The sequence below is a fragment of the Saprolegnia diclina genome (assembly GCF_000281045.1).
Source record: "Saprolegnia diclina VS20 unplaced genomic scaffold supercont1.23, whole genome shotgun sequence".
Lineage (NCBI taxonomy): Eukaryota > Oomycota > Saprolegniomycetes > Saprolegniales > Saprolegniaceae > Saprolegnia > Saprolegnia diclina.
In genome coordinates, this window is record NW_008246090.1 from 533,670 (window position 1) to 559,797 (window position 26,128).

General features: G+C 59.2%; 11 protein-coding genes across 11 annotated transcripts; 5 read left to right on the forward strand and 6 right to left on the reverse strand.

Moving 5' to 3' along the window:
• Positions 1-589: 589 nt before the first annotated feature.
• SDRG_07969 (hypothetical protein) lies at positions 590-3,465 on the reverse strand (the record flags this gene model as incomplete). Its single annotated transcript, XM_008613833.1, has 2 exons — positions 590-2,683; positions 2,725-3,465. The coding sequence occupies 2 exons, from the start codon at positions 3,463-3,465 to the stop codon at positions 590-592; spliced, it is 2,835 nt and encodes a 944-aa protein (XP_008612055.1).
• A 1,278-nt stretch (positions 3,466-4,743) lies between these two features.
• SDRG_07970 (TKL protein kinase) lies at positions 4,744-5,856 on the forward strand (the record flags this gene model as incomplete). The annotated part of the gene is made up of 1 exon (XM_008613834.1): positions 4,744-5,856. The coding sequence occupies one exon, from the start codon at positions 4,744-4,746 to the stop codon at positions 5,854-5,856; it is 1,113 nt and encodes a 370-aa protein (XP_008612056.1).
• A 10-nt stretch (positions 5,857-5,866) lies between these two features.
• SDRG_07971 (hypothetical protein) lies at positions 5,867-6,487 on the reverse strand (the record flags this gene model as incomplete). The annotated part of the gene is made up of 1 exon (XM_008613835.1): positions 5,867-6,487. The coding sequence occupies one exon, from the start codon at positions 6,485-6,487 to the stop codon at positions 5,867-5,869; it is 621 nt and encodes a 206-aa protein (XP_008612057.1).
• A 119-nt stretch (positions 6,488-6,606) lies between these two features.
• SDRG_07972 (hypothetical protein) lies at positions 6,607-8,958 on the reverse strand (the record flags this gene model as incomplete). The annotated part of the gene is made up of 1 exon (XM_008613836.1): positions 6,607-8,958. The coding sequence occupies one exon, from the start codon at positions 8,956-8,958 to the stop codon at positions 6,607-6,609; it is 2,352 nt and encodes a 783-aa protein (XP_008612058.1).
• A 755-nt stretch (positions 8,959-9,713) lies between these two features.
• On the forward strand, positions 9,714-10,735 carry SDRG_07973 (hypothetical protein). The gene is made up of 5 exons (XM_008613837.1): positions 9,714-10,178; positions 10,231-10,276; positions 10,329-10,399; positions 10,447-10,551; positions 10,602-10,735. Exons 1-5 carry the CDS (start codon positions 9,780-9,782, stop codon positions 10,647-10,649), a joined length of 669 nt encoding a protein of 222 aa, XP_008612059.1. The 5' UTR covers positions 9,714-9,779; the 3' UTR covers positions 10,650-10,735.
• Positions 10,666-11,377, reverse strand: SDRG_07974 (hypothetical protein; the record flags this gene model as incomplete). Its single annotated transcript, XM_008613838.1, has 2 exons — positions 10,666-10,902; positions 10,951-11,377. 2 exons carry the CDS (start codon positions 11,375-11,377, stop codon positions 10,703-10,705), a joined length of 627 nt encoding a protein of 208 aa, XP_008612060.1. The 3' UTR covers positions 10,666-10,702.
• Positions 11,378-11,915: 538 nt separating this feature from the next.
• Positions 11,916-12,780, reverse strand: SDRG_07975 (hypothetical protein; the record flags this gene model as incomplete). The annotated part of the gene is made up of 3 exons (XM_008613839.1): positions 11,916-12,154; positions 12,198-12,437; positions 12,486-12,780. The coding sequence occupies 3 exons, from the start codon at positions 12,778-12,780 to the stop codon at positions 11,916-11,918; spliced, it is 774 nt and encodes a 257-aa protein (XP_008612061.1).
• A 950-nt stretch (positions 12,781-13,730) lies between these two features.
• Positions 13,731-19,370, forward strand: SDRG_07976 (hypothetical protein). The gene is made up of 6 exons (XM_008613840.1): positions 13,731-13,964; positions 14,019-16,167; positions 16,210-16,490; positions 16,532-17,582; positions 17,634-17,899; positions 17,951-19,370. The coding sequence occupies exons 1-6, from the start codon at positions 13,782-13,784 to the stop codon at positions 19,331-19,333; spliced, it is 5,313 nt and encodes a 1,770-aa protein (XP_008612062.1). The 5' UTR covers positions 13,731-13,781; the 3' UTR covers positions 19,334-19,370.
• A 705-nt stretch (positions 19,371-20,075) lies between these two features.
• Positions 20,076-21,672, forward strand: SDRG_07977 (phosphatidate cytidylyltransferase). Its single transcript, XM_008613841.1, has one exon. It carries the CDS (start codon positions 20,118-20,120, stop codon positions 21,609-21,611), a length of 1,494 nt encoding a protein of 497 aa, XP_008612063.1. The 5' UTR covers positions 20,076-20,117; the 3' UTR covers positions 21,612-21,672.
• A 753-nt stretch (positions 21,673-22,425) lies between these two features.
• Positions 22,426-22,791, forward strand: SDRG_07978 (diazepam-binding inhibitor (GABA receptor modulator, acyl-CoA-binding protein)). The gene has a single exon (XM_008613842.1). The coding sequence runs from the start codon at positions 22,456-22,458 to the stop codon at positions 22,714-22,716; it is 261 nt and encodes an 86-aa protein (XP_008612064.1). The 5' UTR covers positions 22,426-22,455; the 3' UTR covers positions 22,717-22,791.
• Positions 22,792-23,113: 322 nt separating this feature from the next.
• SDRG_07979 (sphinganine-1-phosphate aldolase) lies at positions 23,114-24,999 on the reverse strand (the record flags this gene model as incomplete). Its single annotated transcript, XM_008613843.1, has 1 exon — positions 23,114-24,999. The coding sequence occupies one exon, from the start codon at positions 24,997-24,999 to the stop codon at positions 23,215-23,217; it is 1,785 nt and encodes a 594-aa protein (XP_008612065.1). The 3' UTR covers positions 23,114-23,214.
• Positions 25,000-26,128: the final 1,129 nt, after the last annotated feature.

The window sequence follows — 26,128 nt, forward strand, 5'->3', positions numbered from 1 at the left end:
GCTGGCAGTACAAACATGCTCAGTCGCCGACGAACAATGCCACCGTCTCGACAAAAAGAGGTCGATCCAACGCACCACTATTCTATCAAACATTAGAAAGTACACACCGCCAAACCAGAGCCATGGGCTTCTCCACGACACTTGTTGCTTCCGTGCCCCAAATGACACTCGTATCATTTGTGGGGGAATCTGAATTCATGTACTACACAGGTAGCTTACACAGCTAGGCATCCCAAAATGATGGAACACACCGATCATAGCAGCACACTTTACATGCACCACATCGACGGTACCAAGACTGATCTCAGCACCAGCTTGGAGCTAACGGGGTAAGTCCTTCTCAAAGGTGGGTAGAATGACACGCAGCGTCGTATCATCCGCCAAAGCGTTGCGGTACGTGATCGGAGCCATCCACGCGTCCACGCGGCAAATCGTCGCCCTCGCTGCGCTGTGATTTAGACTCGGACCTCTCGCGGCCTGGCAAGCCACCCGGAGCAAGCAAGTGTTACGAGCAATAGAATAAAAGCTATATATTTGTAAATTCTTCAATTGATGCTATCGGATGCAAATACACGACGCGATGAATGCGTCACGCGACCCGTGGGCGCTTGGTCGGTCGTGCGCTGTCGGCGGTCATCGCTTCAAGCGCTGCAATGCGGCAATCATCGCGCACGTCGTCGTTTTCGACTCTTGGACCTGGACTTTTCGGCAGGACCTTGCGAAGCAATGTGGTGCGCAAGTACTTTGAGCATGGAGGGTCCTCGGCTGCAAACTCGAGGCGGTCTTTGTGCGCAGTCACGAGCGTCCGGAGCATTGAACAGACAGTGTTTGATGTCGCCGTGAGGACCACATGGGTCTTGGTGCTGTCGCGCAAAAACTCTGCCACTTGATTACACTGCGCACAATGCTCTCTCGTCATATCAATGTCCAACAGGACAAGTGCCGGGTTCGCGCGGACGGGAATGCGCGCGTCATGGAGCCTCTGCAGGCACACGGACGCTAGGCATGCAACCGCGTCGCCATGTGCCTGCTGGCGCCAGCAGTGCATCCACTCGATGATTGGAAACAACAGATACCGGGTCGCCTCGATCGTCGGTGGCAGCGCCGACAGCCACGCAGTCGCGAACGCCGAGACGGACTTTGGCGCCATCATCGCGAGCAAGGCGAGGCTGCGCTTGGTCGGCAGCTTGGCTTTTCCGAGGCGGACACAATTCTCAGCGGTTTGCAGCGGCATCAGCGTCGGCGCACCATCGAGAAGCACCGTCGTCACGTGCTCCTGAAGGCGGGCGGACACTGCCAGCACGCCCTTGTCGACGTAGTCGTCACTTGGACCAAAGGCGTCCGAGAGCGCCCACCGCGACCAGAGAGATGCAATGAATTTGACATCGCAGTGACCACCCAAGTCTAGCACAACAAGAAAGCTAGCCAATGCAAAAGGACTCATATCGAGTGCTTCGGTGAACGTGTTTGACGCGCGACGCGACAACGGCTCGTGATAGGCTGCCAAAAGGACGTCGATGAAATCCCCCAGTTCCGTGCTCGTATACGCTGCCAGGACGAGAGCTTCCGGGAGCTGCGACAGAAGCATTTGCGAATCGCCGGCGTACATGTATCGTATAGCCTCCACGACGTGGCAGCCTCCGTGCACGTAGTCGTCAACGTCGGCGAGGAGCATCGGGGGCAGGTGCCCCCCGAGATAGTTGTTGGCCGGCTCCTTTGGAAGTTGAAACAGGACGTAGGCGTCGAGGAGCAAAAGGTCCCGCACGACGTCGACACGGTACACTTTGTGACACCGAAATTTGAGGTGCGGGTGCACGACAAGAAGCGACCACGCCGCTTTGAGCCATTCGCCAAAGAACGGCTGGTGCAGCTTGGCACACACGGGTCGAGCGCTGCGACCGGCCAAGCTCAGCAGCAATTGAAGCAGCGGACCCGTCGCCGTCAGAAGCCAGCGGCGCACGAGACCTAGCATTGCGTCGCCCAGTGCAGGCCAGCCAAAGTGGTGCAAGAGTGCATGCACGACCGGTGCGACCTTGTCCAGTGGTGTGTTGGCCGTGATCCCAACCGCATCTCGAAGAAATCTCTGGACGAGGGTCACGTCATCGAGCGCCAAAAGCAGATCCCCCATCATCTTAGTAAACCCCCATTGTTGCGTCTGCAACGACGCGCCATGGGATACCGGGACGTAGTCCCTCCGTGTCCCGCAGCCAAAGGTCGACAACACGCTCGCGGCCAAGTCCCGGGCGGTCGCAAAGCCGATCAAGTTGTACGGTTTTGGGGCTATCATGGCGCGCTGCAAGTGCAAGAGAGCGCTGTCGATACCGAGGATTTCAGCGCGGTACTGTGTCGGCCAAAAGACGAGCACGGTCGGTGAGCACTTGATGAAGACTGCGTACCGAACGGACCGCGGGCACTCGGGAAAAGTGTGAGTGCCCTGGTGCTTGAGCACTTCAAGGACTGTGTCGGGGATGCAACATGCGGGGTGCGGTACACAGCTCGTAATCTTGTTCTCGTGCCGTCGGTCCACATACTCCTCGTCGGACTTGCTGTGGGGGCCAAAGTCATCGATGAAGCAAAAATGCAAGTCTTCCTCGTCCGGCAACTTTCGAAAGCTCACAAGCGCAACGTCGTAGGCGCCGGTCGCCAAAAGCACGTCCACCAAGTGCGTGTCGGCCCAGCTGAGCTTGTCCCACGACAGCGACGGGTTGATGGGTTTGAGTGCACGCGCATGCGCCGGTGTCGTTGGACCGGCCGCGCCGCGAGCGCCTTGAAGCCCTCGATGGCCTCGAGCATCTTGGGCGGCATGCGCGGCATGAAAGAGTCGCCCAGCGGCACCAAGTTGAAGACGAGCGCGTACCGTCGCCCGGACGAGAGGCGGGTGGACGATATATAGGTTTGCAGATACGTCATGGCGACGTGCATGACGGTCGGTGACGCATCCAACTTCTCCGTGTGGTGACCTTGGGTAAAGGTGATGCGGCCGCCCTTGTGCGCCGATGGCAGCACAAAGATGACCGAGCCAAAGGCATTCGCAGCCGACTTCTGCGCGTGCAAGCCATTGCCGTTTCCGCTGACATCAATGGCGAGGTGTGATAACGTCACACCGATGGCGACCGAGCTTGCCAGACCGAGCGCACCCCGACCTTCGAGAAGGACGTTCTCGCCAGCGGTGGCCCACCACGCATCAAAGTCATCGATGGAAAAGTCGGACGCGGGAAGAATTGTGTCCGTGTCATAGAGCGCATCGAGTCGCTTCTCGTGGGCTTTCGAGAGTGGCCACGCAAATGCTTTGCGGCCAATGTGAATGCGCGGCGGGCGGACGTCGCGCGGGCACTTGAGCGTGTAAAGGAATGTGTCCTTGGACTTGAGCTTGACAAACGCTGTGGCGTACGGCCGGGCGCAGTCCGACTCGAGGTACTCGTCGTCGTCGCTCACGTTCCTGCTGTCGCATGAGTCATACTCCATTACGGTTTTGGGCTGTGGTTAGTGTAGAAATGGGTGCTGCATTCAGAGCACAAATCAAATCGAGCGCCGCAACGCTGCAAACATGGAGGGCCGTCTAACATTAGTTGTACGAGTTTAGCCCGATATAGCCCCGTGGTTGCGTACCAAAACCCAACATTTGTGGTGGCGCTGGCGCACATTTATACACGAATTAAAGGATGCGTCTTCTATAATCTCTTGAACGACTACCGGTGCTTGCACACTTCGTCGAGAGTGCTCAATATGAATGGCAATGGCCGAGGCAACCCGCTTGACATACGTCTTTTCAGGCCAATCACAACAAAGTACGACGACTACAATCTTACCCATTGGTTGATTTTACCCAATCGGATAGAATCCCACACTGTGCAAACTGCAGACGACCATTGAATCAGCGCCAAAGGTACTTTTTAAGCGAATTCAAAGCCGCCTGGAAACGCCAAATGGTTTCCCAGCACTTCATACAGCGTGGTGAATAGCACCCCGTACTCGTACAGTCCAAGGGCTCTAGACGAACGTGACACGCCGCGCGTCATGGATCGGACGACAGCACTGGATATGAATGTCCCATCTCTCGCCATTAGGCTTCTTCTGACGGATGCCATCAACGTACCAGAGTGCCCATGGCTCGTCGATTCTGGCTTCGGGCGCTCTGCCAGGGCGCCGCGCTTTGCTACGTCGACGCCAGCTGCAAAGTCACTAGGCGCGCCCCCCAGACATCGACCTCGAAGCGACAACCAACGTCGCCGACCTCTCAGCCATCGGCGATATGCGCGCATGGACAAGTCCTCGCCAGTAAACGCCCTTGCTTGCAATGGCCGCATTCACAGCCGTCAGTAGAGCCCTCGTCAACAGCTCATCACCCGTCGTCGTCGATGCCGCAACGTTCGCCTCGAGTTTGCATGCCCGACGACATGATAGCTCTTGGAATACTGTATCGACCTGACGTGCTCGTTTGTAGCAACTGCCAAGGGTGCGAGATGCAGAATATTACGCTCGACGAGGAAGCGTACGTGGCACTTGACAACCTCCCGCCCGTCGGCACGCCCAGCTCGGGTTCGCCAATGCACAGGCGTGTGCGCTTCATAACGGCGTCGTCACAGAGTTGTGGAAGCAGTACAAGACCCCGTCCACATTTACCGTCTGCGTCGTCCTTGGCCGTACACGCCCCTCGCTTTTCAACGCCTCATTCAGAGCCACCTCGTAGGCAAGATCGACGACCGCCCACCACCATCGGTATGGTTTGTGATCGAGTGAGATATGGGAGTTACAACCACGGTCTACGTAGCGACCGCCCTCATCGCATCGCTCGCGATCGGGTGCGCTCTCTTGCTCGCCGGGGTCGTCTTTCTCTTGCTCAAGCGCCGAAACGACAAGCCCGACGACGGTCCCACGACACAGCTTGCGTCGCACGATAGCGTAGCGTACCATGATATTTTGGAGAGCCATTATGGCAGCTTGAACCTCGCTGAGATTGCACTTTACCGGCTACCGTCGGCCGACATCACGCCACTCGGGCTCCTCGCATCTGGGGCGATGGCCGACGTCTTCCTCGGCGACTACAACGGCGCCCCCGTGGCCATCAAGCAGCTTCTGAGCGGCCAAGCAACGACCCGCCACGTGAGCCGGCTCGTCGACGAGATCCAACTGCTCGCGTTGTTCGACTCGTCTTATATTGTGGCCCTTGTGGGCGTCACGTGGGACCGCCCCCTTGACCTCAAGTGCGTGCTCGAGTACATGGACGGCGGCGACCTCCGCGACAAGCTTGCGCGCACCAACCATACGTCGTATCCGTGGTATGAGAAGTTGCACTGTGTCCTCTCGGTCGTCGAAGGGCTTGTCTACTTGCACTTGCTCGACATTATCCACCGCGACCTCAAGTCCCGCAATGTGCTCTTGGACGACGTAAAAGGCGCCAAGCTCACCGACTTCGACGTCTCGCGCCACGACACGCAGGCGACGATGACGGTCGGTGTTGGCACGTACCGCTGGATGGCGCCCGAGATCCTCCAGTTCGACCACTACTCGGTGGCCGCCGACATTTACTCGTTCGGGATGCTTCTCTCCGAATTGGACTCGCATGCGATTCCGTACGCCGGCGTCATCAGCGAGACGAGCGGCAAGCCCCTTGTCGAGACGGCTATCATGGGCATGGTCATGACAGGCTCGCTGCGACCGACGTTTACGTATACAACGCCGCTGTGGATCCAAAACTTGGCGTCGCAGTGCCTCGCGGCGTCGCCAGAGGACCGGCCGAGTGCGATGAAGGTCTCGTCCGTCGTACGGCAACACCTTAAGGAGGACCGTATCCAGACACCTGTCCAACGTCGCTTTGAAGGCAATACCAAGCAAATTAGAACACTATTTAGTTGACGATTACCGGTCAACCAAGGTCGTCGCCTTCACTCGTGGGCGAGTCGATGGCTTCCGCGATAGGCGGCGGCGACCGACGACGAGGGCACGCGTCCACCGACACAAAGACCAGTGGCACCACATGCGGCACGCGGCCACAGCGGTAGCGTACCTGCAGCGCTTTGGGCAGCTCGGCCGAGATCGCTATGGGCGGCAAGGTGGACGTGAGCCGGAGCGACCCGAGGCTCCAGAGGGCCGACGGAGGCGACGGCGCAAACGCCACAAAGGAGTTGGGCCACTTGTAGCTCTGGAGGTGCACCGTCTCGTGCAAGTGCAATGGCGTCCTCGTGGTCTTGCGCAACACAAACATTGCCTTTTCCGACGGCGCGTCCGCCCACGTCATCCCACGCCGCCACGTCATCCCCCGAAGATACCGCTTCTCCGAGACTATATAGACGAGCGACTCGTGAAATAGTGTCATGGTCTCGGTCGGCGCGTGCACCGCTTCAAAATGCACGAGCTCCTGCGCGCCGAGTCGGAAGCGCGCTTCGACACAGAGAGCGTGACGCGACGACGTGTCGCCGAGGACCATGCCCCGTGTGTGCCCCGTTGAGAACGTGAGCACGACCGGGGTACGGGTTGTGACCTGCATTCGACCAAATGGCTTGTGCTTCCGTGCTCTCCTATTGTTGACGCGATGGAAAGTGACGTGGTGGGTCCCGACCACGCCGTTGACTGGCGCAGGGATGCGAGTAGTACGCACTACTCTATTCACAGGTCGATGCTATCACTACTGTGGTGTGGTAGCATCATGGGCGTCTCGTTGTGCTTGGGGGACCTTGCCTTGCCGCGCGGGCTCGAGCGGGGGCTCCGGCCCCCCCGGGGGGACCCCGGCCGAGGACCCTTGGTACGCGGGATGAGGATCGCGGGCGGAGGCACAATGGACTTGATGATCTTCGTTTCGACGCCCCACGACGTCCATGCGGTCGAGCGCTTGGTGGCGGCGCGGACCTCGTCCATGTCGTGTGGTGAGAACTGAAGCAGCGTCGAGAGCACTGGAATGAGCTTGGCTTGCTGGCTCGAGCCCGGGCGAAAGCTCATAAACTGCACGACGACGTTCTTGAGGTACTCCATGTTGACGCCTTCGCGGCGCTCGGTGCGCACGAGCACGGCGATTTCGTCTTCCATGATTTTGATCTGCCCCTTGAGACTCTCGACCTCGGCTTGCTTGGTCGCGACGGCGTTACTGAGCTCGGCGACTTCAGAGTCCCGCGACCGCTGCATCGCGTCCCGCTGGGCTTGGACGTTGGCGAGCTCAAAGATGCGCCGATGGTCGGCGTCGCCCGACTTGACGTCGTGCTCGAGCTGGGCCAGCTGCGCCGAGAGTGACGCTACCTGCTCTTCCTTTTCCAGCACGAGCTGCCGCGCCAGTTTCGACTTGGCGCGTGCATCGCTCTCCAGTCGGTCGACTTCGGCTGCATGGGACGTTCGAAGCGCGTTTAGATCGGCCGCCGCTGACGCGGTGAGCGACGTTTGCATGGCGAGGAAGGCTGTCTCTTGGGTCGCGACCTGGGCGCGGAGCGTCGCAACCTCGTCCGTCGCCGCCGTCTGCGCATCTTTAAACTCGAGCGTTTGCGTCTGCAGCAGCGACTTGGCTTCGGCGAGCTCGTCCGAGACTGCCTTGTAGCGACTGAGGCGCTGCGATAGCTGCTGCTGCAGCTGCGCGACCTCGGCTGCGTGGCCCGCGCACGTCTCGGCATACTGCTGGTTCTCGGCCGCGAGTCGCGTCGCGAGTGCGTTTTGCTCAGACCAGTTTTTACGCGCATCGGCCAAGACAGCGGCGACGGCGCTGGCCTCCTTTGTCGCGTCGGCCGCCTTTTGCTCAGCGACAGCGAGCTGCGCACGGAGGCTGGTGGTCTCCGACTCGAGATGTGACTTGGCGCTGGTGACGCTGCGAAAGTCGCGTAACTCGGCCTCCAAGTGCGTGTGCTTGGCCATGGCCGTGTCGGCGAGGTCCTGGAGCTGGTCCCGTTCCCGCTCGGCAGTCTCGAGCTTGGCCGCGAGCCTGGCCATTTCGGTTGTCTTGGCCGCCACGTCGGCTTCGAGACGCACGACGGTTTGGCTCAGCAGGTCCATGTCGGCGCCTTTCTGCTGCAAGTTGAGCTCAAGTGCGTCGATCGTCTGCGTCAATTGCGTCTGATTTTGGAGCTCCCGCTTGAGCACCGAGAGGCTTTCTTCTCGCTGCGCGTTGGCCGTGATCTGCGCCAGAATGTCGACTGCATACGAAGATGCGGTCGCCTCGGCGGCCGTCAGCTGGGTCGCGAGGGACGTGGCCGTCTGCTGGGCTTTGGCCAGTGCGTCCTGGAGGGATTTTTTGGCGGCGTCGCTCTCGCTAACCTTGGACTGCCACGTCTTGTCGGCTTCGTCGCGCAGCCGGCGCTCCATGGCAAGACTCGACTTGAGCGTCTCGAGTTCGAACCGGAGCGTGGCGTCGATGGACACGACAGCCTCGGTGTTGCTGCTCGCATCGTCCTTTGGCGACGCTGGCCGCAGGTGCTCGAGCTGCGCCTTCAAGTTGGCGATCTCTTGCACGTAGAGGGTCTCCATTTCGCGCACGTGGTGCTCGCGGGCAGCGTCGCGCGAATGGTACTGCGCCCGCATGGCTGAGGTGTCGAGGACCTTTTCGGCGGAAAGCGGCGGCGGCGCGTCGGCGCTTGCGTCTTCGTTGGCGACCGGTGCATCGTCGACCTCGGTCGCTGGCTCAAAGGCAACGTCGAGACCAATGTCGTCGGTGACGAACGCTACGAGCGCGTTGTAGTTGGCCTCGACCTCGGTGAGCCGGAAGAGCTTGTCGGAGGCGGTCGTCATCTGGCTCTTGTACGCTCGGTTCTGCTTGGTGAGCTTCATGCTCAGCGAGAGGAGCTCGTCGTAGCTCATCTTTGGCTTGTCGGCCATGGTCGAGAAGCTGCTAGTGCGGCCCGTCGGAAGCGGCGGCTTCTCCTCGTCGAGGTGGCCATAGCTCGACGACTTCTGCCGGAGGAAGCTGAGGCCCTTGGTCAAGCCGCCCATGCCCAGCTCCTTCATCTCGGCCAGGCCCTTCTCGAGCTGCTCCTTCTTCTTCATGATGGCGGCGCCAAGTGGCCGCCCCGATTACAAAATACCTTGCTCTTTGTATGCACCACTCAAGATCCAAGTACACAGTCATTACATCTATTTTGGTCTTCCCGGATCGTCCGGATACGGTGCCACATGCCACCCGAGCTCGTCGCGGCCCGGCGGACCCGCGCCGCCTCTCGCAGCAACCATGCTGCGAGAGGCGACGGGCCCATGTACGTGCTCATTAGAAGGCGGTGCGACGACTGCGCCCACTGCCCGAGAGCGGAATGGCAGCGATAGAGGCGAAGACGGAAGCTACGTTGAGTCAGCGCTTGGTCGTCAGCGGACGACCCGCCAGCGCACAAGCATTTGGCAGGTGGGCGCAACGAGGCGCCACACAGCGCGCACATGCGAGACCTTCAAGACGTGACGACCGCTGCATCGACAGTCACTTCGTTGGTGCTCCATGCAAGGTCATGGCTTGGTTGCGGTATGGACCATCGTTGCGTGGCCTGAGGCGTGTCCGTGGTCGACCGACGACTTGTGGCGGGCAGCCATGGCATCGCATGTAGCGTGGCAAGGACCGCATCAGCAAAGGCCTTGCGACGTACTTGGCCGCTTTGGTCCGGTCGGTGGACTCGGTTCCTGGTGCATCCAGTGTATCAAAAAGCTGGCGCATGTGGTTTCGATTTTCGATAGTTTTTATTGCAGAAAATTCGAATTTCAATACAAAGTCCAAGGTGTTTCGTGTTGGGGCGGCATAAAAATACCATTAAAATACACTGGCTGGGCACACAACTGTGGCCGGGAACCGCACAGTAGTGTAGAAGACGCAGGTTGACGACGAGATGGCGATCGTGAACCCCAAGAAGATGAAGGTCGCCGAGATCAAGGACGAGCTCGCCAAGCGCGGCTTGAGCACGGTCGGCGTCAAGGCCGAGCTCGTCCAGCGCCTCGAGCTCGCGCTCGACGAGGAAGAGTTTGGCAGCGAAGCGCATGAGCAAGCGACACTGGCGGCGGCCGAGGCCTCGCCCATCGGGTCCGCGACGCCCGAGCCCGTCGAGGAGCCTGCGCAGGAGGCGCCCAAGGAAGCCTCGCCGCCGAAGCATGCGGAGCCCGTGCCCGAGCTCGTCAAGGACGCACCGGTGGTCGCGGCGGCGCCGGTCACAGTCGGTATGACCGAAGAAGAGAAGCGTAAGGCCCGCGCCGCAAAGTTTGGCATCCCCCTCACTGAAGACCAGCGAAAAGTAAGCCACTGCGTCCACAAGATCTACGAACGAGCCAAATACAATCCCGTAGATGGAGCGTGCCCAGCGGTTCAATGCGCTCAAGGCGGCCGGTGCTGGTAGGCCAGTGTGATGCAGCGGCAGGAACCTCTCACCTTGTACGATCTGCAGTAGACGCGACGGTCGAGACTGTCAAGAAGTCGAAGCGCGCCGAGCGATTTGGCATCGAGTCCGACGACAAGGTCTGTACTATCCTTGTGGCGGCGTGCGGCATCTCATGCGCTTGCAGGTGCAAGCGCAGAAGAAGGCGCGCGGCGAGCGCTTTGGCATCACGGACGACTCGAAGAAGAAGCTCGAGCGTGCATTGCGGTTCAACCTCGTGACCAAGGAAGTCGTACGCGATCCAAGCATCCTGAACCACGTATCTCACCGTCGGAGGCGTAGGTCGATGAAAAGCTCAAGCAGCGCCAAGAGCGGTTCGCGGCCAAGTAGATAGCGCAAGCTACAGAGAGAGACCACAAAGACCATGTCATTATGTAATCACGCTACGGCTGCATGGGCGCGCGGGCGAGGCGTCGGCGTGGGCTCTGCGGCGTCGTGTGGGCCTCTGTGGCCGCATGCATGGCGTCGGCGGGCCTCTGGCTGTTGAGAAAAGCAAGCAACACAGTCGCTTCGCTCTCGGAAATACGAAAGTTGAACTTGGCCGCGCTTAGCAAGAGCTCGTCTCGGTGCATCAGCCGGGTCTCTACGCCACGCGCGGTTGGGCATTGGCACCAAGAAGAGAGGCTTCTACCATGGCCAGCAACGTGCCGGAAGACGTCGGCGAGTTTTTGGAAGCGAGCCAGCTCGTCCAAGAGGACGCGGGGACAGGTGACGGCGGCGGTGGCCATCTCGCTCTGGGCATGCTGCATCGAGTCGTAGAAGGACCACGCCGACTCGAGGCGGTGACGCGCCGATGTCGACGGGCGTACATACACAGCGGTCGTCGGTCGTTCGAGGGCCGCAAGCTGGCGCGCGGTGCAAGCGCGGGCCTGGAGCTCGTGGAGTGTTTTCCAGTGCGCCGCTTCGTCGCGCAGATGGTACGGCGACACAGTGTGCGTCGCCGCCGATGCCGCACGTTCTTGCGGACTCAGATTGCCCGAGTGACGCGTCGTCGTCAGTATCTCCGCGTCGTCGTCGTCGCGCACGAGGCTGTGGCAGACGTTCTTGCGCCGATGCATATCGATCGCTTCTTTGTCGTCGACCGGTGGACGTGAACAATATGTTCGATCGGCGGTTGGCGTGAAACGTCGTCGAGTAACTGTAGTACCGTTCTAGTACTACGGTACTAGGTATAACAAATTTCGGGACAACAAACTTTGGGAAAACAAACTTTTTAGAGACTCTACTTTACTCCACCCACAACCAACCCCCTGATTAACTATTTATAATACATCAACCCTGCGTTCCCTGTGCCTCGGCCCTTCACTCCCTCCTCAGAAATCGCCACTGGCCCGGAATACCCATTTTCCTGAGTTGAAAAACCCTCTTTCCTCCTTTTCACCAAGTCTTTTGAGTGCGTTTTTGCTTCAAGTTTGTGAACGCGTTGGCCTCCGTGCGAGTGGCCGGAATGGGGGAAGGGCGCGGGAAGCTAGCCAACGCACGCGTGCATATATCAGCAGCTTTGTAGCAAATTGATGGTGGGCATCAATTTGCCTCTTGGCACTTTGCGACTTTCGTCCGAGTACAAATGTACGACATGATGCAAAGTCGAGTTAGTTAGTTCATGCTGTAGTGGAGTTGCGACCGGTGCGGCGACCGCTTGGATTTTGCCGGCGGGGGCGACGGTGCCACGCCGCCAAACTTTTGCACGAGCACGTTCACCTCGTCGGCCGTGACGGTGCCATCTCGGTTGCGGTCCATAAAGGCCATGAGCGCATCGGCGTCCTTGGTCGTCAGCGGAATCAGCAACTTCGTTGCACACGCCACGAGCTCGTCGCGGGTCACGACGCCGTCGTCTACGGCTCGTGAGTCGCTTCTTAATCAACCAAGATGGCCTACGGTTGCGGTCGAGCTGCTTGAACACGTCGGCGAGGCGGCGGTAGCGTGCAATCTCTTTCAAAATGTCGAGGGCCGCGTTCGAGTCGCGGGGCTTGGATTGGAGCGTCTGGTTCATCGCGTCGTAGAGGGACCAAGAAGCCTCGATGCGGTCGGCGGCCGTTCCGCGCACACACCGGCGCTGAACGAGCGGCTCGTCCGCAGCTTGTAGCGTCTTCTCAATGTGCACGCGTTCCTTGAGCTCTAGTAGATCGTAATTTTTGCAAAAGCGGATCCGTCTTTTGCACGTACCATGCAACACTCTCCAGTGCGCAGGCTCGGGCAAGAGGTTGTACGGCGAAACTGTGTGGGACGCTGCGGACCGCGCCCGCTCGACCGGCGTGAGATCGCCCTCAACGACGTCATTCCATGTTGTTGTCGGTTGAATGGCAACGGTCGTCAAACGAAAAGCCGGGAGCTGCACGGCGTCGCGGCGATGGCAAGTGTGGTCGTGCGTTGTGTGCATTGACGTCGCGCGCACCTTGATGGACGGAGGTAGGACACGGAGCGTTGACGCGCTGCGGCGGTGGTGCGGGCGTGTGCTCATGCTATCGAGAGAGCTGGACTAGGATGGATTGAATGCACGTGGCGCTGAAACGGAAACTTTGCCGGGTTCTGGAGCGTCTGTCTCGGCTTGTGCTGTGGCGGACGTGGTTCGCGTGGACGCCGCAAGACGAAGTATGTGATCGGAGACCGTTGGGTCCCTGAAAGACAAATTCTTCCTTCCATACAATAGGAGGATTCCGGGACGAGCAGCATCTCGTGCTTTCCGCAGCTCTCGAATCGAACACCACCGACCGAATCAACTCGTTTTATGCAACCAGAATCACTTCTTCTTCTTGGTACAACACAGCCTCAACAGTGCTACGGCTGAACGAGAGGTGGGCCATATTTCCAGAGTGGTGGATGGAAATAAGGATTATCGTGTCGATCACGCACCATTGAAAAGTCATGGTGGAAGGGCGACTACTAGTACAGAAGAGCAAGGCGAGCCCCCGCCAACGCCCCGCGAGCGAGTGAAGAAGAGAAGAGATTGCTAGTCTTTGCGTATGCAAATCTTTGAAATGGAGATAACGCAAAACGCGTTCATATACATTGCTAAAGGCATTGCGATCCGCTATCGATGCTTGCCATCATGTTGGAGCAAACAAGTCGCTACAGCTACAACTGTACAGTTGGCGACCTACCGCACTCCAAGCTCTTTCCATCTTTAGACGAATGATCCCAGCGCAATACGTATATCGGTCGTCCCTGCGACTAGCTCTACTGGAGTATAATTGCAAGAGCCGATGCAAGGACTAGGGCAACGGCGACTGCATATGCCAACGCATGGTAACGCCCGTTGCCGGTTACGTCGCCCGATTGTACACTATTATTTCACTTTTGAGAGAACACTATTTCGATGCACGTAAATCGTGTATAGATATGTGTTGCGACAAGACCTGTGACTTTCCATTGCTCGATATATGCATTCTCGCAGGTATCGACCTTGAAGATCTTTTCGAAAGGTCGCAGATCTCGGTGCGACTTCTCATTCACGACCAAGGGATGCAGCTGCGCCACCTCTCGACGGTGCTGCCGCCGACCGAGGGCATGTGCAAGGTGACCGCGATCGCGTGGTCGCCCAACAACAGGCGGCTCGCGGTCGTGACGGTCGAGCGCGTCGTGCACATGTTTGACGCAGCGACTGGCGAGCGCAAGGACAAGTTTTCGACCAAGCCCGCCGAGAAGGTTCGCTTCGCCTAGCTTCGCCGACGCGCATGGCATCCTCATGGCGTGTGCTAGGGCGACAAGAACTACACGGTGCGCGGGCTTGCGTTTTCGCCCGACTCGTCCAAGCTCGCGGTCGCGCAGAGCGACAACATTGTGTTCATCTACAAGCTCGGGCTCGAATGGGGTGACAAAAAGTCCATCTGCAACAAGTTTATGCAAGCGTGCAGCGTCACGAGCATGATCTGGCCGACCGCGCACCCAAACGAGATTGTGTTTGGCCTCGCCGATGGCAAGGTCAAGCTCGGCCAATTGCGCAGCAACAAGCCCGCGACCTTGTACGCGACCGGCAGCTACGTCTCGACGCTATGCACCAACCCGGAAGGCACAGCGATCCTCTCGTCGCACTATGACCACTCGATCTACCGCTTTATCTTTGACGACGTCAACGGCGGCTCGAGCCAGACCAAGATCGCAGTCCATACGTGCGTGCCGTACGCGCTGTCGTGGGGCGAGTCGATTCTCGCTGCCGGGAACGACCGCAAGGTCGCCTTCTACGACAAGGACGGCGGTCTCGTCCGTAGCTTCGACTACTCGAGCGACGACAAGTGCGGCGAGTTCACGACCAGCGTCTTCAACCCGACCGGCGACTCGGTCGTTGTCGGCAACTTCAACTCGTTTTACATCTACAGCCACCACGTCAAGACCAACTCGTGGGAAGCTGTCGGTGTCAAGAGCATTGAGAACCTCTACTCGGTCACGAGTCTTGGCTGGAAGTACGACGGGTCGCGGCTCGCGGTCGGCTCGGTCTGCGGCGCGCTTGACCTCTTTGACGCATGCGTGCGGCGGTACCGCTACAAGGGCAAGTTCGAGTTCACGTACGTGTCGCTGAGCCAAGTGATTGTCAAGCGCATTGCGACCGGCCAGCGGGTCATTGTCCGCTCGACGTTTGGCTGCGAAATCACAAAGCTCAACGTCTTCCAAGACCGGTTCCTGGTCGCCAACACGAGCAGCACGCTCCTCGTTGGCGACCTCGAGACCTCCAAACTCTCGGAAGTCCAGTGGCAGTCGACCGGCGCCGAAAAGTACATGTTTGAGAATCCCGCCGTGTGCATCATCTACCAAGCCGGCGAGCTCTCGCTCATCGAGTATGGTCAAAATGAGGTGCTTGGCTCGGTCCGCACCGAGCACCTGAGCTTGCACTTGCTCTCGGTGCGCATCAACGAGCGCCCGATCCTCTCCGAAGCGACCAAGTTGGTCTCGGACGACAACAAGAAGATGGCGTTCCTTCTCGACTTGCAGACGATCTCGGTCAAGGACCTCCACCTGCACGCGTCGACGACCGTCAACCACGATGCGCGCGTCGACTGGCTCGAGCTCAACGCCCATGGCAACCTGCTCCTCTTCCGCGACAAGCGCCGCCAACTGCACTTGTTTGAGATGGACACGCAAACCCGGTCGACGCTGCTCAACTACTGCAACTACGTGCAGTGGGTGCCCGACTCGGACGTCGTTGTCGCCCAGAACCGCAACAACTTGTACGTATGGTACAACATTCGCAGCCCCGACAAAGCCACGATTTACCAAATCAAGGGCGACGTCGAGCAGATCGAACGCGCGAATGGCCGCACCGAAGTCATTGTCGACGAAGGCATGAACACGGCGAGCTACCAGCTCGACGAGTCGCTCATCAACTTTGGGACCGCCATTGACGACAAGCAGCTGCTCCGCGCCATGGCGATCCTCGAACCGCTCGAACTCACACCTGAGACCGAGGCCATGTGGACGCAGCTGAGCGCCGAAGCCCTCAAAAGCAACGACCACCGGATCGCCGAGCGCTGCGTCGCTGCACTCGGCGATGTGTGCCGGTGCCGGTACCTCCGCAAGGTCAACAAGATCGACTACATGGAGCACGCAAAGATGTCGGAGGGCATGGTGCATTGGCGCGTGCGCTCCAAGCTCGCGCTTCTCAAAAACGACTACCGCAGCGCCGAGCACATCCTGCTCAGCCAAGGCCAAGTCGACGACGCGATCGAAATGTACCAGCTGCTGCAAAAGTGGGAAGACGCGATCCGCGTTGCCGAGACGCGCAACCATGCGTCGCTCGATGCAATGAAGCGGCAGTACGCCGAGTACCTCTTGTCGTCGCGCCAAGAAGAAAAGGCGGCCGTGCTCAAGGTCAAGGAAGGCGACTTCGCCAGCGCCGTCCATCTCTACCTCAAGGGTACGCTGCCTAACCTACTCTACTCTCTAAAATTGCGCGTAGGGGGCCTTCCGGCAAAGGCCGCCAACTTGCTCAACGAGCGCAACCTCGGGCGCGACCACCGCGCGCTGCTCGAGAGCGTCGCCGATGCCCTGTATGCCTCGGGCATGTACGAGAAGGCCGGCGACCAGTTCGAGAAGATGGAGGAGGAAGACCGCGCGCTCGCCGCGTACTTCAAAGCCAACGCCTTCCGGAAGGCCGTCGACCTCTCGCGCCGCGTCTTCCCAGACCGCGTCATGAAGCTCGAAGAGAGCTGGGGCGACTACCTCGTGTCGCAGAAACAGGTAGGAAGAAGGCGTCGCCGGCATCGACTGATGAAACGTAGATGGACATGGCCATCAACCACTACATTGAAGGCAACGTACCGACAAAGGCCGTCGAAGCCGCGCTCAACTCGCGTCAATGGGCCAAAGCCGGTCAGATGGTCGAGACGCTCGACGACGAGATCGCGCTGCCCTACTATAGGCGGCTCGCGCGCCATTACCAAGACGCGCAGCAGTACGAAGCCGCGGAGCGCTGCTTCATCAAGGCCGACGCGGCGCGGGACGCGGTCGAGATGTACACGCGGGCCAACAAGTGGGATGCAGCGTACCAAGTCGCGCTCAACCACATGGACAAGTACGAGACCGAGCGCTTGTATGTCGAGCAAGCGCACCGCATGGAGCGCGCGGGCAAGCTCAAGGAGGCCGAGAAGCTCTTTTTGACGGTCAACGAGCCCGACTTGGCCATCAACATGTACAAGAACCACAAGAACTACGAGCAAATGATCCGACTCGTGACCAAGTACCGCAAGGACCTCCTCAAGGACACGCATTTGTACCTAGCGCAGCAGCTCGAGCACGAAGGCAACTTCAAGGAGGCCGAGCACCACTTTGCCGAGGCGGGCGAGTGGCAAGCCGCCGTCAACATGTACCGTTCCAACGACATGTGGGACGAAGCCATTCGCGTGGCCAAGTACCATGGCGGTATCAACGCCAGCAAGCGCGTTGCGTATGCCTGGGCCATGAGTCTCGGCGGCGAAGCCGGCGCGAAACTGCTCACGCGGCTCGGGCTCATCGAGCCTGCGATCGACTATGCGATCGAGAGCGGTGCATTCGAGCACGCGTTCGAACTCGCTCGGAGCTGCGCGCCCAAGAAGGTACCCGAGGTGCACCTCAAGCACGCGCTCTTTCTCGAGGACGAAGAGCGGTTTAAGGAAGCCGAAGATGAGTTTATCAAGGCGTGCAAGCCACGCGAAGCCGTCGACATGTACATTCATCAACAAGACTGGGCGAATGCGATGCGGGTGGCCGAGACCGCGGACCCGGCCTCGGTCTCGGACGTCTTTGTGGCCCAAGCGCGGCTCTGGGTCGAGCGGAAGGAGTACGCCCGTGCCGGTATCCACTGCGTTTGGTTGGAGATTCGAGACAAAATGCGATGTTTTGTAGAGAGCTTTTTTCTCAATGCCGGCAAGCCCGAGATGGCGCTGGCCGCGTACATGGAAGGCCAGCTCTGGTCGGATGCGATGCGCCTCGCCAAACGTCATCTCCCGCACAAGCTGAGCGAAGTCAACATGGCCCACCAGCGCGCAATCTTCTCCGGAGGGCCCAAGTCCAAGGAAGAGCTGCTCGAAGCGTGCGAGATCTGGGTCAGCTGCCAGCAGTATGTCCAGGCCATCGATGCGTACCTCTCGATCACGCTCGACCAGCTCGATGTACAATCTCTCATCGGAGTCGGATATATCTGATATGTGAAATATGCGTAGAACCCGAGTGGACTCGAAGAGATCTGGGGCCTTGCGGTCGAGCTGGCCTCCAAGCACGACCGCGGCCGCTTCAAGAGCGTTGTCGAGGAGGTCGCGTCCCGGCTTCTCTCCATGTCCATGTTTGACGCCGCCGCCAACTACTTCAAGGCGATCGACAAGATGTCGGAGGCGCTCGACTGCTACCTCCGCACGAGCAACTGGGTCGCGGCGCAAAAGCTCTGCGAACAGCACGCCCCGGAGCTGCTCCCGCGCCTCGAGCGCGCGCAGCACGCCTCTGCATTTGGCAACAGCGACGCCAAGCCGCAAGAAAAGGCGTCGGCCAAAGACGACGTCAAGGAAGCCAAAGACTCTGCCCGCGCGCCGGAAGCCAAGGCCGAGGCCAAATCGTCGTCCGAGGCGGCCAATGCGCTCGATGTGTGGATGCAGCGAGGCGAGTGGGACAAGGTGCTTTCGTCGGCGGCCAAGCATGGCCCAAAGGCCCTCGCCAAGTACTTGGTGTTGCGCTGTACGCGGCTGCTCGAGCACGACGACGCCGATGCAGCCATCGCTGCGTTCACGACGTACGGTGTCCCACTGGTCGACGACACGCTGCCAGTCGTCGAGCGCGTCGTGGCCAAGTGCCTGGGCTGCCCCGTCGCCGTCGAGCCGACGCCCGAGCACGCGGTGAACGTTGCGTCGCTGGTCAAGGTGCTTCGAAAGCTCGTCAAGGAGATGAAGGCGACGAAAGAGGTGTCGCCGGCGCAGATCGCGACGATGGAGCAGTTCTTACTCATTGCGCACTACACGTCGTTCAAGTACCAAGCGCAAGCATCGGGCCTCCACGATATTGCGTGCAAGATTGGCATGTCGCTGCTGCGGTACATCACCGTCTTGCCCGCCGACAAGCTCTTTTACTTGGCGGGGGCCGGCTGTCGCGATAAAAAGTGGCTCAGCCCTGCGTTCGTCTTCTTCAACCGGTACCTCGACTTGACCGAAGCGATCGACGACGGCAACATGAACAGCTTGGACAACTCGGACTTCCTCGGTACGGACATCCCGCGGGATTTCCCTCTCCCGGACGAGCAGTACCTCCCGGACGAAGCTGCGCGCGAAGAGATTCGCGACTGGGTGCTCACAATCTCGATGGACCAGCAAGTGCAAGAGAAGCTCCCGGAGCGGCCGTGCCCCAACTGCCAAGCGTCCATTTACGAAGGCAGCTTGCACTGCACCGAGTGCAAGGCCAAATTTGAGCCGTGCATCATCACGGGCTTCCCGGTCGTTGCGAAAATGACGGTCAACTGCACCAACTGCAAGGCGATTGCCGAGCGCGAGAGCTGGAACAAGTGGATCAAACACTTTGGCGCATGCGGCTGGTGCGCCGCGCCCCAAAAGCTCAGTTACTAGGCGTGAAATGACATATTGTACATTGTACACATTTGCATTTGGTCGTGGTCTGTGACGTGGCATTCCGACGTCCTCGTTGGACGAGTCCCCACTCGCAAGGATAGAGAACAAGAAGATACGAGCGCTCGTCAGTTGCGATAGCCAAGTCATTTAGTCAATAACCACGTGCAATGAAGTAGAAAACAAAGTAGTGTGTGATACTGTACGCTAGTATGGTGACGTACTAGCACGTTAGCGTACGCAGTAACTTAGGGAAATGTTTTCTAGCAATGCATCTATTGCCTTGATATATTGATACATTGTTTGTTGAGAGCCGCCACGTTCGATGGCCGGTGCGGTGGGTGCATTCGCGTGCATTTTGTAATGTAGCACCGCGCCAACTGCATCTTTGCCGATCGCCGGATAAGGTCATTTGCCACCAGTATACTACCATACTACATATACATGGACCGTCGTCGCAGCTCCACGGTCGGTCGCAGGAGCTCGCTATTAGCCGCGGTGCCAGCGGTCGTGAAGGCAAGAGGCTACGGTGCACGACTCGTTTGCTCGTGGAGATAGATAGCGACGTGTGCCAGAAGCAAGCGCAAGGTTGGAGCTGCTGCCGTCACCGGTGGAGCTGGCGGCTGGCGCCACCGGCTCTGCCTTTTTTTCATTTTTCCAATATATTGCATACAACTCGCAAGCTATACAATACGTTTTTGTCAAATCACGTGGCAGCTGGTGCGTGCGACATGCGGTGCGCGATCCAAGCGAGCGTCATCGAACGAACTTCTCCGCATGCGCGATGCCTGGCGTTCGGCTTGACACGCTGCTCGCCGAGCACATGACGACCGAGCCTGTCGACGACGACGACGTCGTGCTGCTCGAGGCCATGACGTCGACCACGGTCGGCACCAAAACGCAGGACGCGATGCGCACGGTGCGCGAGAGCCACGTGGTCCGCCGCATCCGCCGCTCCAACGCGATCCAGCGCGTGCTCTCGGGCCTTGTGCTCGCGCCGTCCGTGCTCGCCTTTCTTCTTCTGGGCCCGCGCTTTGCGCCGTACCTGCTCTGCTCCGTCGTCGTCTCGATCTGCTACTATGAGTTTGCGTGGCTGAGCCACCGCATCGTGCACCGTGTCGCGACGTCGGTCGCGCTCTCGGACCTCACATCGCTGCGGCCGATTCCAGTCCTTAACCTCCGCGACTGCGCCATCTCGCCCATCTCGCGCGGCTACGACAAGGTGGCGGCCGCCATCCTCTCGACGCTGCAGACCATGCTGCTCCTTGGCCTCACGTACGTCACGAACCTGTACGTCTGGCACTTTGAGTCGCTGCCCGTCGATGCTGCGCAAGACCGCCCGCACGTACAAGCCGTCGCGTACCTCTACATCTACCTCGGCGTCACGGGCTGGGTGGCTTTTTACTGTGCGTGGCTCACGCCGTCGTGGCGCGCGCACCTCCTTCTTCTAGTCGTCCAGCTCTTCTACGGCCTCCGCGCGCTCAACACATTTAGCACCAACTACTATAGCAACCACGTGTACCTCCTCGGGTACGACTACACCAAGCAGACGTTCGCGCTCATTGCGATCGCCGTGCACCTGAGCTTTGCGTCGCTTGCGTCACTGCCCGATGGCATTCGCATCCTCTTTGGTGTCCTCCTCGACTGCGTCGCGTTTGGCTACGTCGCATTGCTCATGGACCCGATCTCGACCTTTATGGCGTCCGTCATCGACGGCCGGCGCCTCGCCTTGGGCTTCTTGGCGGTCGTGTGGGGCGCCGACACGGGCGCGTATGTGACCGGCCACGTCATCCCGGCCTTGGGCTACGTGCATTTTCATCGCCTTGCGTACCACATTTCACCCAAGAAGGACCTCGAAGGCACGCTCGGCGGCGCCTTCCTCGGCGTGCTCCTCGTGCTCTTTGTCAACTTTGTCGCGCCGCCCGACCTCCCCGAGAGCGTGCTTCGCGACCTGCGCATGGACAAGGACACGTACTTGTATACGTGTCTGCTGTGGCAGCTCGTGTTTGCGATCGTCGGCGCCTTCATCTCGCGCTACGGCGACCTCTTGGCTAGTCTGCTCAAGCGGCTCGCGCAAGTCAAAGACACGGGCGACTTGATCCCGGGCCATGGCGGCATGCTCGACCGGGTCGACGCGCTCCTCTTCACGGCTGCTGTCTTTGTGCTCTACCACCGTCTCTCGAGCGGACCCAACTACACGAGCTACGTCCAGCCGACGTATCAGGGCTGGGCGTACCAAGCCAGCGTCCTAGCCACGCTGTTTCCATTCGTCGGCTGAGTCGCAGTTCTCTCTAATTTAACATGAATGCAACCTTGCTTGACGTCGTGACGAAGGCCCATGCGATTGAGACCTCTGCGTCATGTATTGAGCTCGGGTGGTTGTCAGTCTTTGAGACTATGGGGTGGAGATCGGGGGGGCGGGTTCTACCGTTCCCACTGCGATAATTCAATAAATCGCCGACTTGAACATGACGAATTGTCATTTGGAACACAAGCCGCCGCCCGGCAACCTCCCAGCGAGCAAGAATGTCCTCCAATGCAGCGACCTCATCCCGAGTCCTAGCACATGCAGCGTTATCAAGAAGAACCACTAGGGATACTGGGACAACGCCGTTGGCGTCTACACTTGTCGACCGATTTTTGTACTTTAGCTCGAAGTGGAAAATACTGTTGCTCGATGGTTTTCTCCGGCGTAGAGACAGCGACCAAAGGGCAAGAAGGGCGCGTCATGGCCCCTCGTGCATGACGCACCAGACGGTGCCTTGACCCCGTACCCTACCGTAAATAATGTACGGTAGACGCCTCCGTTGAGCCTCTCGGCGTCCGCCTTTTGTGTACTCTGCCGCGCCAGTGCACTCGTCTAGCTACCTCGCTCGTACAGTACGCCATGGCGACAGCGCCAAGAGCGAGCATGAAAAGACTCGCAACGTTGGGTGGCTTGAACTTCGTCTTCGAGAACCGGCTGGGATGGCAGTGTTGCGTCAACGCAACCGGATTTGCCGGATACGCTGGCGCCGTCCAAGTGGTCCAATGAGCGCGCTCCAACCTATCCAAAAGGCGTTTGATTGGCTGCTCTCGGCGAAAAGGCAAAGTGACTACCAGAGCTCATTTCTGAATTGACCATGTCTGACTTCGAAGCCGCCGCCGCCGCCATCAAGAACTGGAACCCGGCCTCGTCGCCGTCCAACGACGACAAGCTTGCGCTCTACGCGCTCTACAAGCAGGGCACGGAAGGCGACTGCAACACGTCGCGCCCCGGCATGTTCGACCTCGCCGGCAAGGCCAAGTGGGATGCGTGGAACGCCAAGAAGGGCACGAGCAAGGAAGCTGCCCAGGCCGCGTACGTCGCCGAAGTCGCCCGCCAGTTGGAGACGTACAAGTAAATGTGACGCGCGTTGTCTGTAGATTTAGCCGCCATTGATGCTCCTGGTCTCAATGCAAACCTCTTTCATTTGTAATTTCTAGTGTCTTGCTCGACTCTTCGAATCCACGGTACGTTGCGAAGGCCTTGTCCGAGGACTTGAAGACAGCCATGCCCCTGAAGCTGCTCGAACCCTCCGCCGCCACGGACGCTTTTGGTGCCACGCGTCTCAGAGCCCTGCCGCACACCCAAGGCTGCGAGAAGCAACACGTCGCAGGCCCTGGAGATCGAGTCCATCATGTATGGTGGCGTTGTCGTTGCAAGTAGCGAGGTCAGGTCGCTTGCCCTGTACGTAGCCTTCGGCAAGACACCAACCAACACCCATGTTGCTGCCAGATCACAAATGTCCTGAATGGGGAGTTCGCAGGCGACGCTAGGACGGCTCTTTTGGGCCCACGTCGAGAATCATTATGCAACTAAGTCATGAATCATAATGCAAAATAGGTGATTCCAAAAGGAACTACAAGGTCTGCGTCGCGTCCGTGTAGATGCGCAGGATGTCTTCGACGGGGCCCGCCGGCATGGTCGACGCCATGCCGTAAATCGCGCTGCCGCCGCTGAGCTTGCCGTTCGGGTCGGCCATGACAAAGTCGACAGCCTCGCGGAGCGCGGAGAGGAACTGGGCGCCCTTGCCAATGTGGCGCACGGTGACGCACAGGTGGACGCTCGTCGGGTGCTGGAGCGCGTTGAGGCTCCAGCCCGCCTTGGACATGCGGTCGCTGACCTTGAGGATGTTGAAGACGTGCGAGCCAAAGCAGATGACCATCGCCTGCGGGTCGCCGAGGATGAAGAGCGCGTCGCCCATGCTGCGAATGCCGTTCGTGATGATCTCGACCGTCTCGAGAATCCCCTCTGTCTTCTCGAGGTACCCTTCCTTGCCCATCTTGACCATGGACGCCCACGCCGCCGCGCTGAGCGCGCCTGGGCGACTGCCGGCGATCGTCGGCGTCGCATACAAGCCGCCGGTCCAGTCCGAGTAGGCAAAGTACTGGAAGCGGCGAATCGCCTTGTGCTTGTACAGCACGACCGACGTGCCTTTGGACGCGTAGCCGTACTTGTGCGTGTCGCACGACATGCTCGTGACGCCAGGCAGTGCAAAGTCGAACGGCGGCAGCTTGTGGCCCAATATGCGCGCAAAGGGCAGCACAAAGCCGCCAAGACACGCGTCCACATGCAGCCCAATGCCATACTGCGTCGCCATCTCCGAAAGCGCTGCAATGTCATCGATGGTGCCTTGCGGAAAGTTGGGCGCGCTGGCGTACAGCATGATGGTGTTGGCCGAGATGTTCCAGCGCACCGCGTCCAAGTTGACCTTGTACGTGATCGGGTCGACCGGGACCTTGATGAGCTTGATGTTGAACATGTCGCATGCCTTGTCGATCGCGGCGTGGGCGGTCACGGCCGCAATGATCTCGGGTCGCGTAATGCCATGGTCGTGCCGGAACCAGTCGCGGTGCGTCTTGGTGGCGAGCACGATGCTCTCGGTGCCGCCCGACGTGAGCGATCCGACAACGTCCGGCGACCCGCCGTTGAGAAGGCTCGCGGTCATCGCAATCACTTCGGCTTCAAAGCGCACGACGGACGGCCAGAGGTCGGCGTGGAGCGGGTTTGTGACGGCAAAGAGCCCGTACGCTTGGTTGAGCAGCGCAATGTGCTCGTCTTCGCCGTGGTACACAGCGCCCGAGACGAGGCCGTCTTGCCAGCGCTTGTCCTCGCCTTGCACCATGCGCACCATGGTCGCGAGTACGTCAGCCGCGGCTTGGCCCTTCTCGGGAAGCGCAAATCGCTTCGGAAAGTCGATCGCAGACTTGCTCTGCTCGGCGAGCGAGCGCTCAATGTCGTGTTCGATCTTGGCAATCTCGGCGCGCACCTTCTTTTGAAGCAACGGAATGTACGAGAGGACCGCCATGGCCGCGTTCCCAGCCTTGTTGATCGCCTCCTTCTTGGAAAAACCATACCGCGCCTTCCGGAGACGGTCCAGCACCGCATACGCAACGTAGATGAGCGTGACGAGCGCAATGGCGTCGCCAAGGACAAAGGCCATGACCGGCGGCATGGCGGCGAGGGCCAGCGCGAGCACGCTCGATGGCGCGTCGCCCGTGAGGTGCGCCCGGTAGCGGTAGTAGAGGACGCCGGCGAGCGCAGCTGGCAAACCCTTCTTGGCGACCCGCTCGATGTGCATGAAGCGGCCGAGGACGACGTACGAGGCGACGACGGCGGCGGCGACGGTCGGTGCAGCTGCCATCGAATTCAGAAATGAGTCTGCGATCTTCGGAAGGCCAAGTGCAAACCTCTCGAAATGCATATTTCAAGGATGACTTGGGGTTTGTATGACCATGCAGGCGAGACTATGCAGTTTGACAGGTGATGACGCCGCATAATCTGACCAGCCGGATTAGGAATGACAATGTGATGACGCACGTGACATCAACCGACAACGGGTGCATCAAAGTTAGCTTTTTGGATTTATAACTCTATATATGGTGCTCTAGGGTTGAAAATGGGGGCCGATACCAACGTCCAAGCAAGTTGACGTTGCAGCTGCGTCGGTCGTACCAGCGTAGTACTACTGTACCTTGATACTTGCTATGGAGCCAGCGTTGCTAGGTCATGTCTTTGGTCATCGAGAGTCTTTATGATGGGATGCTTGCGAATGAAAATGGGTTGATGACGAGGAGGATGGCTTCGCGGGTCCCAGCAACGGAACAGAAGTCCGACACACGTACGTAGAAAACATGGCCACGACGTGTCCGTGGTCCAGGCGCAAGCATGAGCTCGACCGCTTCGACCTACGCAGTAGTGCCCAAGTGCTGCGACCTAATGAGCACTAGACCGTACTCCAGATACAAAGGTCGTTGTGGGAAACCTCGCTTGCTGATAGCACAGGCTGCCACGTCATGCATCCTTTCCGGGCGCGCTGCCACGATGTTGTCGCAACTGAAAGTAGAGTTTGGCAATCTCGATCGCGCGTCTTGTCGGGCGATCTACTGTTCATCCACCAAGGTTGTTCCCGGTATTTCGGCAGTCTAGGTTAGCTTGCCAATGACATTTTTCGCAGTGATATGCCTCAAACGTCGCCAATCAATACATAATTGTATATGATTCCACAGTCATTTATGGCCAAGCAAAGGGTGCAGCCCAGTCTGCTGACTGCAAGAGCGTCAACATCATACCTTCACATCCACCGCGTGAGTAGGGAGTCTATGCACACAATGCTGCCACGTCATTGTTCCATGTGAAACCGTGTGCGATCGCGCTGCGTACGCTGCCACGTCATGGAGGCAAAGCGTTGCGAATCACGAATGGCATTCTACGGTTGGTGCACCGCGCCTCATATGCAAGGGAATATCTCTTAATTCCTTGCTCATATGGAA

Coding starts and splice junctions, on each gene's coding strand:
- SDRG_07973 (XM_008613837.1), top strand. CDS start 9,780: ATGGCGATCGTGAACCCCAAGAAGATGAAGGTCGCCGAGATCAAGGAC. Junction 10,277..10,328: donor GCTCAAGGCGGCCGGTGCTG/GTAGGCCAGTGT, acceptor TACGATCTGCAG/TAGACGCGACGGTCGAGACT. Junction 10,400..10,446: donor GCATCGAGTCCGACGACAAG/GTCTGTACTATC, acceptor ATGCGCTTGCAG/GTGCAAGCGCAGAAGAAGGC.
- SDRG_07976 (XM_008613840.1), top strand. CDS start 13,782: ATGCAGCTGCGCCACCTCTCGACGGTGCTGCCGCCGACCGAGGGCATG. Junction 16,168..16,209: donor CGTCCATCTCTACCTCAAGG/GTACGCTGCCTA, acceptor AATTGCGCGTAG/GGGGCCTTCCGGCAAAGGCC. Junction 16,491..16,531: donor ACCTCGTGTCGCAGAAACAG/GTAGGAAGAAGG, acceptor GATGAAACGTAG/ATGGACATGGCCATCAACCA.
- SDRG_07977 (XM_008613841.1), top strand. CDS start 20,118: ATGCCTGGCGTTCGGCTTGACACGCTGCTCGCCGAGCACATGACGACC.
- SDRG_07978 (XM_008613842.1), top strand. CDS start 22,456: ATGTCTGACTTCGAAGCCGCCGCCGCCGCCATCAAGAACTGGAACCCG.